Genomic DNA, 13031 nt, shown 5'->3' on the forward strand with positions numbered 1-13031 from the left:
TTAACTCTTGCACAGTTACAATATACTATTTTCTAATAGGGAAAAATATTCTAGTCAACTTGTTATCTGGGTTAATGCAACTGAGAACAAAGCTGGAACAAAAAAAAAACAGTAAATATGTGAGCCTTCGGAGACAGGACTGATATACTGTATCCTGTAATGGATTGCAATTAACTGCAAAAACATATTTCTGTTGCCTTTGGGAAGTTATTCAACAACACCTTTTAAATCACCCTTGAGTACACATACTGTAGTTTTAGCTCCAACTAATGCAAGTCTTGGAAAAATCAACATGTAGCCTCGAGGGCTAACTTGACACAGTTCACCATTGCATTCTTTCTTTCGTGTGAGAAGTGGTATAACAAGTCAGAACACACTTTTATGCTCAAGTTTTTATTAACATGTTACATATAGTGTTATCATTTTATTTTCATTTTTGTCCAATCACATTAAAAATCACATTAAAAATAATAAAAGTTCAATCACGTTAAAAAGAATAAAAGATGTACACGAGTTTTACAAAGCTCTGAGGAAAAGAATTGCTTTTCTTATAATTATAGCTTTGTCATGATTTAGACATCTACTTAGTTAAGCTTGACAGTTAATTCCCTTTTACCTGTTATTCTATGATTTTACTGAAGTACTGTATATTATAATTGTTTCACAGGATTTCACTTGAAGAATTTGTTCAACACTTTCCACCACATTTAGCAGTGTCACTTTGCGGATTAGCAGGTCAGAGGTCTGCAGTCGGAAGAGCTTTGTATTGGACCTTTGAGATCTTGGCTTTATAGATGACCACTCCACACAGAAGGCCAATGGCAGCCAGGAGAGTCCCAGCAACAAAAACTATGTTGGGGCTCAGATTCACGTGGGATACTGAAAAAAACGGGTAAGAATTGGTTTGATGAAATTAATTATTTATCAAAGCTACATTTTCAAAACTACATCTCAAAAGGAAATATTTTCATTGTTACAACAGTTGGGACTCTCTGATAGATCTTTCACATATTTGCACTCATTATATTTTGCACCGGATATTTTGCTTTTCCACTGTGGTATATTTCACAGGTATACTGTGAATTCTCCTAGTATATCTCGATCTTTGATTATGCATTATGCATCAAAAAGACAAGATCGACTCACTCTTAACACTACTCAATTATAACCGAAGCTCTTAAAGTCTTTATACAAATTTACCTGCACTTCCTGAGCTCCTGGCTAGACGAACAGGTCCCTGGGAAATGTAGTGTCTTGCAGTCTGTGAAACCAAATCTCTTTTTTGAAGGTGATGCCCATCATAGATGGAAGTGCCATTGGTACATCCCTGGGCACACCTGGTGTAGGGGTTGCCAGCCTGGCACAAGATGACCATGCAGCTGATGTAAACCTTAAATCACACAAGGGCACAGACGGCACTGAACAACAGTGAAAATTACTTAACTTTTAAACATTATTGAAAACATTTTTTAAACATAAAGACAAAAATATATTGCTGTAAACTGAATAATGTACTTTTAAATCCTATCTTTTGGATTAAAGAAACAATAGAATATAGACTAATAGAAGATTAACTTCATCTTAAAATTCTGACTTTAGACGAGAACTTATGATTATGGTATTATAAAAACAAAGTTCATGAGATCTTCATGAGTCTTTCTGACCTCTTCATACTGGCCGATGAAGGCAAAAGCTTCCATTCCAAACCTGTACTCTGTCCTGTTGCTTGGAAAGACCTGAAGTGTATTGTCCAGAAGGCATCTAGAAAACAAAGCTACTATTACTTTCAAAATTGGAGGGAGGTCACATTCAACCATTTTTAGAGCATAAAAGTGTTTTCATTTGAGGCTACTATGTTTATAAAATCCTTGTGTATTATATGATGGGTGCTACGAATGCTTCCAAATTACACAAAGTAACAATTATAAAAAGTATAGTAGAAATGTACTATATGAGAACCAACCAGGTGGATTAGGTTAGGTGGATTTTGGGACTCTATGAATTCGCACTTGGTTGTGTTTGTTAGCAGAAATTCATCTTTTGGAAAGAAATCAACTGGGTGACATTTTGCTAGTGGGAAACTAGCGGCAGTGTGCTTTTTCTTGCTCCACAGTTAGACTGATTAGCCCTCCTTCTCTTTTCTGGAAGGTTTTGAGTATCTGCTGTAATGTGTTTTGTTTTGTTTTAAATCACCAACCCACAAAGGTTTCTTTCTGAATAAGAACAAAGGTAAAGGTACTTTATATTACACCATACACCAAGACAGTGACAGTGATTTCTGACAATCTCTTTTGTTACCCGGTCCTGATGATGTCATTGAGACTGAGACCCTCTCCCCTACACTTCTGCAATGTTTCACACAAGAAAGATGGCAGATGTCTTTCCTCACAGTTCCTCTCATCCTCCAATTTTATTTTACTTACCCATTTCTGATGATGTCGTAGAATACGGGGTCATTGGGGTCGTCATGAGGAGTTGCTCTGCAAGACTCCACAAACAGCTGGGTGTTGGGAAGAGATGATGTCGCCACAATGTCCATATAAAGCATGTCCCGCAGCTCCGCTGTCACTGGGTAAGACCTGGAGTCGATCATTCTGTTGTACAGATTGGAGCTGAAGAACTCAAACTGATAGGTGAACCTGCCGAAGCCAGACTCCGTGAACACGTAGGGAATCCTGCGTGCTTTGAACTCGAAAGACACGTTACCCGTCTTGGGGTAGGAGCAAGAGAATCCAATCTCTACCAGATGCTTCCTGGTTATGATGTCATTTAGGTTATCAAATGATGTAATCTCATTTTTGAAAATAAGAAATTTGTGATCTTCCTGCAAGAGTCATAAAAAAGAAAATAATTCAGTTCAAAATTCCCCTGGTCACATGTCCATAGCTAACTGAAAGAAAATATTTAAATCTCAACTTCTCAGTTCAACTTAAAGACAATGTGGAAAAAGAATCAGAAACACTCATCACCTCAAGCTGTGTTCCACAGGAGTGAAGTGACATTATTGCAACTACATGAGTGCCGTTGGATGTCAGCGTACATGAGGGGTCATTGAGACGCAGATGGCTTTCATGAATTCCTCTGACTGAAGACTTGAGCACAGCAATTCTCATGGTGTTCTCAGTGCATTCAATTTCAGCTTCACCTGTTTGATTTAAATTGGAAAGAAAATAATTTTAAAATATTTATATATGTGCTGAAATTGTTATTTTTAAAATTAGAGATGAACTTGCTATAGTCAAGCATGCTGCCATTTATGATATTTTAAATTTTACACAGCTGTTACTCACAGTTATTTAACATTGTTTTACATTTCCTAAATCAAATTGTTTTAAATCAAAATGATCATACATTAAGATAGAAAAGAGCATAAACAAAATGTTGTAATAAAAATGTTCTGTGGAGTGTTGGAGGTAATGTTCGGTGTTAAAGTCCTTATGTAATAATAATTATAATTTTAAGTTGTATATTTACCACTGCGGATATAATTTCTTCCAACAATTACCACAACACATCTCACTTCTGACTGATACCTGAAAAGAGTAATTCAGAAAAAATCAACAGAAGTCCATGCATGTGACATCAGACCTCTCATAAATTAGAGATCCCAAACTGTCTTATACATCCTGTCTGGTGTTATATGTCTTATATTATACATCTGTTACCTTGGACACTGTAATGGCTACTAGGGAACACAGACCTGTATACAACAGAAAATCGCTCTTTTTGTAAAAACTTTATTCTACTGTACAAATACCTGTGTAATAGTGGTTAATGACATGGATGAGAAATAAGAATATACTGTAGTAAACAGCATACATTTGTGTTGCTAATCCTAACATCTTGGCACATTACAACTAACAGCTTGCCAGGCACATTTAATTTTAACATACAAAGTCTGATAAGATACAACAGATAAGTGATTGCTGTGTTGTGCTTCCACCTGCTTCACCACTTTTTGCAAAGAATTCCTGTTACTGGAGAATAACAAAGTATTTAAGGGAAAGTTCATATGCTAACGAGTTTGAATAAGCAGGGATACACAGTATTAATTTTAATTTACATTTTTAAACTTTAATGTGATTAACTTTAAATATCTAATATCTACAGGATATTTATTGGAGGAAAGACATAAGCCCTTAAACTGGCTCCTAGTATTCAGCGTCTGGACCAGGTTGATATTTACCCATGACAGTCCAAGCAGTTATAATCAGCCAATATATAAACCAATAACAAATCAGTAGTAATGAATCTCAAACTTGTCTTCTTTGGATTTTGCCAAAAAGACACTATTTAGAGTCGTTATGGTTCACTAAATAGGTGCTTACGTCTGTCACAAAGAAGTATATTTCATTTTTAACTGAAGACTTCGATAGAGGGGCACTGTTGTCCCAATTCAATGTGGGAGCTCTTGTTTGTAACTGATGTATTTTTCCCTATATAAACAAAACTATCCCAAATATGTTTCCTGCAATGAAGTGGCAGTATAGTAAAGTATGTAAAAAGGAGGAAGGATAGTGACAGTTGCTGTTCCAATAGAAGTTTGTTGATTGAGATAAGTAGCTAAATTTAACAGAATGTCAAATGCAGGGATCTGTGGCTCAGATAGTAACACATATGACATGTCTTGGGTTGCTTAACTACTTATTTGCTGATTTTGAATTTATATGTGCAAAAACAGAAATTAGAAGTCTGCTTAGGTGGTCCTCCCTCCCAGCACAGTGATAAGGCAAATGACAGCATATAGTGACAGCATGCTCTTAGCAATATCCTGAAAGGTTTCCCCTGTAAGATTAGACTGGTAATTTCATACTCACCCATCTCTGGTCTCTGCTATAAAACAAATAGGAACATGCTCATCTAAGTCATTCACATTTGGTGTCCATCGTATGAACGCTTGTCCAGTTTTGTTGATGTCATCATATTGGAATGACTTTGTGATATTCAGAGGTCCACTAATCTTGATGTCATAAATCCTTTATAGGAGAAAATTGCAAAGATCTTAAATACATAGTAAAAGTATGCAATGCATTTAGTTTTGGTGGTATTTTATTTAATTTAGAGTAGTAGGGCAACCAATATTATGTCAATAACTGTGGTAAAGAACATTTATTAAAGTTCCTGTTAGATCAGATTATGAGCTGATTGTGTTTTTATGTTGTTTTTTTTTCATTTGAAATGAATTTTTACTACTGTTTTCTGAAAAATGTGATTTAATGCCTTACACGGAGTAGAATGCTTGTGCTCTAACGCTGATTTCAAATACATGATCCACTGTAGCATTCAGAAAGGCACCGTGGGCTGGGGTGGGAGGCAGGAGCTTGGGTCTGTAATCTCCAAATGTGCAGGAAGGCACATCGTTATCAACTGAAACACAGCAATGGGAAAGCAAGATAGTTACATTGAGTTTAATTTCAGTATTTTGAAAACTGAAAAAAAAACAAAAAATGTTTGCTCTGTGCCTAGACTTAAAAAACACATTCATGTGAAAAACACACAACTTACATTTGTGGTTGAATTGTTGCCAATATATGCAGTACAACCAGAAGAAAAACTGCTTTTATGCATTTCACACAAGGTATGTATTTGCATTACTTTTGTCATGACAGCATAAGAGATTATATTAAGTCAGGTGATTGTCATGGTATTGTTCAAAACTGAAATGTGCAAGCATTTCAGATTGCTCAGATAAAATGTACAAATACCACAAATGACCATTTTTGAGTCAATGAATTGACTCAGCAGCAAAATTATGTCCTAATGTTCTCCCTGCCAATGATTTCAGTAGATGTTTACATCCTAAAGACCAAACATGCAATGAGACAATATTTAGAGCACTAGCACCCTTAACTTATATGGATGTTCAAGCTCAAAAGTCCAGCTTTGGGGAGTCTTCCTGCATCTACAGGAACCCAAAGGCTAGCGATGTTGAGTGTGTACTTGTTGATTAAGGAGTTCAAACATTATGCTGAGGTTTTGAAGTGTACGGACACCTGATTGTTGTGCTTCAAATTTAAAGCTCTTTTCCTTGGTCACTGTTTCTTGAGGAAGTACAACTTATTTTGAAAAATAAATTATAAAGCCATCAATGAGTGTATCAATTAACAAGATCTTTAATGCACTACTTTGCAAACAGGACCCCACATAGCAATTAATCAAAGATCAGAAGATAAAATGCAATGTACAGTGTGGTAACAAATACTAAAATGGCTTTCATTTGTCTGAGAATTGCCTGAATTGCCCGTTTCTGTTCTCTGGTACGTCACAATTATAAGAGAGGCATTACATCGTTTTTATAATTAAGTAAAGTATTTGATCGGCTGATTATAAAGGCCTGTCAAATCCTTAAGAAACAAAGAATACAACAGCATGATTCCACTATATATCTTTCCCTTATTTGTATAGGAAGGGGTTAGCGAGATTACACATATTTTAAATTCATACCTTGAATAATAAATTGCAAAGGGATTTTGCTCAAGGGAGACGTAGAACTGGTAGGTGGGTACTTAGTAGTGGAAATGGTTTGGTAATCCGTAAGTGAAGGTGTTGCGACAGCGCGGCGGCGCCGGGACAGTGGCAACGGGGATCGGACTGATGATGTGTTATCCCTGTAGGTAACACTGATGTACTGTCTTGGAAAATCTTCCATAACAATCTCAAAGATATGAACCCTCGTCAATGAGCGAACATATGTAATGGCACACGTATTCTGTAAGGGAGAAAAAATGTGTGCTTACTTATAAATTTACAGTTTCCAAAGAATCACAAGAATAGCCCCCAAAACATTGACAGGGCAGCAAAATAACATAACAAGTATCCATTGTACAGCATTTCAGAATTAACTTTACAACATGGGGAAAGTAAGACAGATCGTCTTGTCCGCAGCAAAAACAAAAAAACATTAATATGCATGTTTCTATAAATTCAGAATTGATAAATGCTAAATGGAAACGAATTCATACAGAGGTTACAAACAAAATTCCAATAATCTTCGGTTGCCACTGATTCTACCTGCATGCTACTGTTCATAAAATTAGAACAAAAGAAATAATTAAAAAAAACTTACCGACTTACCCATCAGATTCATTTTATGCACTTTTTAGGATATTTTGTCAGTGTGCATGACTCCATTCAATTGTTCTTATTGACCCTACTAATTTATCACATTTTACCATATCAGAAGATAAAAGCAGCCATATCACCCTGCAACTCCAAGCCTGGTCAGTACCTGGATGGGAGACCTCCTGGGAAAAACTAAGGTTGCTGCTGGAAGAGGTGTTAGTGGGGCCAGCAGGGGGCGCTCACCCTGCGGTCCATGTGGGTCCTAATGCCCCAGTATAGTGAGGGGGACACTATACTGTAAACAGGCGCCGTCCTTCGGATGAGACGTAAAACCGAGGTCCTGACTCTCTGTGGTCATTAAAAAATCCCAGGGTGCTTCTCGAAAAGAGTAGGGGTGTAACCCCGGTGTCCTGGCCAAATTTCCAAATTGGCCCTTACCAATCATGGCCTCCTAATAATCCCTCTCTATGAATTGGCTACATTGCTCTGCTCTCCTCCCCACTGACAGCTGATGTGTGGTGAGCGTTCTGGCGCACTATGGCTGCCGTCGCATCATCCAGGTGGTGGTGGAGGGGAGTCCCCATTACCTGTAAAGCGCTTTGAGTGGTGTGTCCAGAAAAGCGCTATATAAGTGTAAGCAATTATTATTATTATTATTATTATTATTATTATTATTATTATTACCCTTCATACTTTATATCATATGTAATTATATATTTGTAAATGAAGAATACAGTAATTGTATCTTTTGTTAGATTCCCCAAATATCCTTGGAATGTTCTTTAAACAATCTTTGATATTATAGTTTGTAACTGGAGGATATACAGTATTACTTTTCAGCACTATGGTACTGTTAAAGAATAAATCTGTTTTACTTTTAATTAGGAACACAAAGCTACACTGCACTCTATACAGTATACTGTATGCTAATGAAACCATGTGCTGAAGAAAGGAAATAAATCAAAGAATATTCAATTATTTTAAGACAGAAAACAAAATAAATGTTCACATACTCAACTTTAAACCTAAGCAGCTCACAACTGCGTGAGGCTAGCAAATTAAAATACTAGACATTATTTATCATTTTTCTCCATGACACTTACCTCATCAAAGTGGAAATCTACATGTTGGCTGCAGTTATAGCATTCGAAGTTTTCCTTAAATCCATATCTGCATCTGACACGATCTCCATCTGGGTCATGTGCCAGTAATCTGTATGTTATTGGACAGTTTTGGGGTACTCTTGAAAACACAAAATAAGATTGCAGGTGTTTTAAAAAAATATTAAGCAGCATTTCCAGAAGTAGATGCACTAGTGCATGCCATCATTTATAATCTGTAATATCATTTGAAGATTGATTTGGCTGAAAGCTTATTATGCCTAGTATAGGAATGTTTGTCTCTAAATCAAGATATGCACATTATATAGTTTTTTCTGTGAAGTGCAATATTTAAACACATCATTTAAAAATCCATATTGCCATACCGGATTATTGGTGGAAGGGTAGTTACAGGAGACCTGTTTGGTTGTCTGGTGTCCGATCTTGTTCCTAGATCGACATATGTCAAAAGTTGCCAAGAGAGAGCACTGTATGAATCAGAGCTCCAGCAACAGCTTGACTCACTGTAATATTGATACAAACAAATGCATAAAAGAATTATGTCAGTGAAACTGAAAAATGTGATAGTTCATCCTATTATATAGCATCATACTACTCTGTCATTTTTAAAATTGAGAAAGCTACCTTACCTCAATTCAAAAGGTTTGTCGCTGGCAATGCTTCTGGTCATGACTCCCTCTGCCTGACACCAGCCACCTCCTAATGGATCATCATCTATTTTCCCATATTGAAAATGGGTGTTTTGTCCACAGTTCCCACTACGGCATGGCCAGTAAAATTCCTGATGGCAGCCAGTTCTAAAGGATTCTTTGTACCGAAAATCTACCTGCAATGCAGTGTTCAGTGAGTATCATTCACACCTTCATTTAAATGTTTTCTGTTTAATGTGTTAAGTAAATGTGATCAACAATTGTTACATTATAATATTCATATTGTTTTATGCAATACAAAAGAAAAACAGGTTGGGTAATAACAACCCATGTCTAACTGGAATGTAGGCTTCCAAGATGTGGATTTTCTTTTCCTTCCCACTTTTGAATGAAGTACAGTATTATGCTATACTCTGCTAGTAATAATACAATTAAAATATGATAAAATGGTGTTCTTATACAAACCATAATTGCTGTCTGACTGGCATTCTGTTTGCAAGAGTATTGAGTAAAGATGGAATATTAATAAAAATCACCCATGATCCTTATAAAAAGCTATTCTACTGCATGCATAGAGTGTGATATTGAAAACACAACTCTTACCCTGAAAGTCCCATCTGGGTTTCTTCCTTTGGGACTGAAGGTCATGATCCCACCTTGCAAATGGGAGGCAAAGGCACTGGAGCCCAGGCTCAGGCAGACCACCAGTGCAATCAGAGACATGGTTTCTGAATATCACTGGTGCACAGAAATGCAAGGACAAGGGGAGAGTTGCCTCATATAGACACAGAAACACACACCAGTGAAGCCATCTTTGAATGAACACAAAAGAAAGGAAAAATAAGTGCCACCCTTTGGAATGAGGAAATTAATCCATAGGATTTATTTACAAATAGTTCCTTTCCGATAAGGACCATCTTAGCCCAAGTTTAAATACATGCTACAGTATGTAACACTGCTTACAAAGACCACTTTAACCCATCTAACTTTTAAGCATGAGTGGCAAGACATTAAAGTTAGTCTTAAAGCTAAGATAATGTCATGTCCTAAACAAATGACATAGAGAGAGACCACTAAGGCAGGGACCTTCAGGTGTGACTTTAAGATGAGCCATGCATTACAGCTGTCTTATTGGAGCACAGCAAGTGAAATTACTCTTCATGCTTTCTTTCTGGAATGTGTAGGATATATATTAATTATTTTTACTAAGAAAAGGTAATGCATGCTCAGGCGGTCTTCCTGAAAAGGGTCACCTTGCAGTGGCTAAATAGTGATCTACAGTAGTGATACCAAGAAATGATATGTATTCACAAAAGCTTCTTAATCATAAGAAACATGTAAACTGTAATGCATGGATTGAAAACAGGTATGACCATGTCATAAAAAGCAACAACGTGGCATGAATGTTTTGTCTCATTACTTTTCTTTTTTGTCTTCTTTTCAAAAATGTCTTATGCCATATTTTTCATTGTAATAATCTTGTTCGTGTGATTTATTTATTGTAAATATGATATATGTATTGTATATTGCCATGCATAAGGAATATGCTATTATTGCTAAAGCTTAAGAAATGTTTCTGAAATTGGCCCAATGTCACTATCACCTGGGTTAAAATCACTACACTTTTGATGGGCTGTATAAATTTGTAAACGTGCAAATACTCTTAAACTAATTTAAATTTAAATTGAATCTCCTTGGGAGGACAATATCTCATACACCACAGGCCCAGCTCTGCTTAGTTACTAAAATCACATGGCCAGTACATATGTGGACATAATACTGGTGTCCAATAACATCACAAACAACAGAAACATGATAGTAAGCTTTTTATAATTCTTTGAGGAAACAGAATTGTTGTTGACAGGTATGTTAATGTGAAACCATCAATTATGGATCCAGCTTTTTAAAATTCCTAGGTGATTTCCATTCACTTATTCTTCTAAGGTGCTAGTAAAATGATTTGATTGATCACACTTTTTTATGTTTCTTCTCTGCAACTGTCATCTAGATATTGGTATCTGAAATGGTCTCAATTCCATCCACAAGGGGGTTACCGAATATTATTTTGATAAGATTTTGATCTACAGTGCTATGTTCCTTACAGATTTATCCCATTTTCCACTCTCTATAATTCTACTGCTTTGTTGCAAATCAATATTAGATAACTGCAATTAGACAACTGCAATATTACAAACTGCAGGTTTATCAATTTTAGTTTGTAGCTATAAGTATGGTTTAATCTTTTCAAGGGTTCCCCAAAACTGCCCTAGATGACATGAAATGTCTATCAGTAGTTCAAGTAGGTGGTTGCGTCAGCATGCAAAGGCTGCAAGAGAACAAGTAAAGGTTTATTCCACGCATAGGCAAAATATCGGTAATAGCATTAATTTAAATATGGTTGAACACTGACATACATTACATACGGCTATGGCGGCGACGGCTACGGTCTCCGGCTACGACGACTCTGCAGTGATTACATCGAATTCCAGAACCAAGCACTCAAAATGCACACTTTTTTCATCAACAGAGGATACCCCACTCGTGTTATTGACAGGGCCCTCACCCGACCCAATAACACCCCTCGGACCATCAATTCGATCAGGAACTCCCAGCCTAACAACCACATTCCTTTGGTGCTTCCCTACCACCCTAACACACTCTCTACCCAGAACCATTAACGACAACTTTCCTATCTCACAGGATGATCCCTTCATTGGGGCCCTTTCCTGACCGCCCCATCATCTCATTTCGCCGACCACCTAATCTGCGTAACCTTCTTGCTCACAGCTCCCTTGACTGCCCTCAGCAATCATCCACACCAGGCACTTTCCCCTGCAACAGAGCTCGATTCATCACCTGCAAGTACATATCTAACACCACACTCATTCAAAGCCCCTCAGGACAATTCTGGATCACCCAGATGACATCTTGTACCTCCAGCAACCTTATTTACTGTATCTCTTGCAGTAAATGCCCAGCCATCTACATTGGGGAAACAGCAAGGAGGCTCGGAGAGCGCTTCAGAGAACATGTTAGGGCTGTGAAGATTAAAGATTTCTCCAAGCCCATAGTTTCTCATTTCACCACTAACAGGCATGATCACACTGATCTCTCCATCTGCATTCTCAAAGTTGGGTTTCTTAACTCCTATAGCAAAAAGACATCTGAAACTAAAATGATCCCGAAACTTGGTTCACACCTTCCCCTTCTCTAAACGACAAACCTGTTTTCTTCTAAGTCTCTCTATTCATTTGTTGGTTTCATTTCGCACCTCTCCTCACCTCTCTCGACCTCGCACCACTTGATTGCCTTTACCCTGCTCCCACCTCCTCCTCTCTCTTGGCTTTTGTTCTCCCAAACTATATTATCGTTGCCGACTGCCCTATCTTTCTTACACCCGAAGAAGGCTCCATAGCCAAAACGTTGCCTTTTCTTTCTTCTCTTTTCAGCATGGAATAAACCTATTACTTATACATTGCATACTGTACATTCATGTGCCTGTGTTTGTTTTACCAGTCATTCTACATACTGATGCTCATTTCAGTTTCAATATGACTTTCATGTGTTAAAACAAAACGACAGGTCATCACAGGGTACACACAGACACAATCACACACACTCACATCGGGGCCAATTTTCCAAGTAGCCCATTAACCTACCAGTACAGTATGTATTTGGAATATGGGAGGAAACCAGAGGACCCAAATGAAACCCTCATGAACACTGGCAAAAATCTCCATGCTGACTGACATAAAAATCCATTACACATCAATAAAAACCTAATTCAAAATTCGAATAGATACCACTATATATACCAGTAGAGAAGATGCAGAAATGTTGACAAATAATGGAATTAAAGTTAAACATTGACAAATAGAACAAAGGCGAATTGCCATGAACCTTTTTTAAATTTATTGCACAATTTCACATTGATTTGACATGTAAAATATGGTCAGAATTTAAAATGAAATTCACCTTAAAGGTAAAGGTTTATAGATTGCAACAGTTAAAAGCCCTAGAATGTCATCTATTTTCCTATTTGCATAGTACACATTTTCTCCAAGAGTCTCTTTAAAATATCACTGATGAATTCACGTTAGTAATTCTGAACAAGCAGGTAAATCAAACAATAATACAATTATTATTAATGATGTTTCATACTATGATGGTATGGTAAGTAAACTCACAGGAGAATGTC

The 13031-nt window shown here is 36.9% G+C and overlaps 1 protein-coding gene across 1 annotated transcript; it reads right to left on the reverse strand.

Annotated features, from left to right (window-relative positions):
- Positions 1–377: 377 nt before the first annotated feature.
- Positions 378–9651, reverse strand: LOC148645607 (uncharacterized). Its single transcript, XM_088612122.1, has 13 exons — positions 9437–9651; positions 8813–9009; positions 8549–8686; positions 8166–8304; positions 6445–6709; positions 5226–5367; positions 4818–4976; positions 3475–3533; positions 2970–3145; positions 2424–2824; positions 1665–1761; positions 1201–1390; positions 378–879 (listed from the first exon to the last, which is right to left on the reverse strand). The coding sequence occupies exons 1-13, from the start codon at positions 9554–9556 to the stop codon at positions 737–739; spliced, it is 2226 nt and encodes a 741-aa protein (XP_088468248.1). The 5' UTR covers positions 9557–9651; the 3' UTR covers positions 378–736.
- Between the last annotated feature and the right edge of the window lie 3380 nt (positions 9652–13031).

Source organism: Lepisosteus platostomus, chromosome 18 (genome assembly GCF_059453375.1).
Source record: "Lepisosteus platostomus isolate fLepPlt1 chromosome 18, fLepPlt1.hap1, whole genome shotgun sequence".
Classification (NCBI taxonomy): domain Eukaryota; kingdom Metazoa; phylum Chordata; class Actinopteri; order Semionotiformes; family Lepisosteidae; genus Lepisosteus; species Lepisosteus platostomus.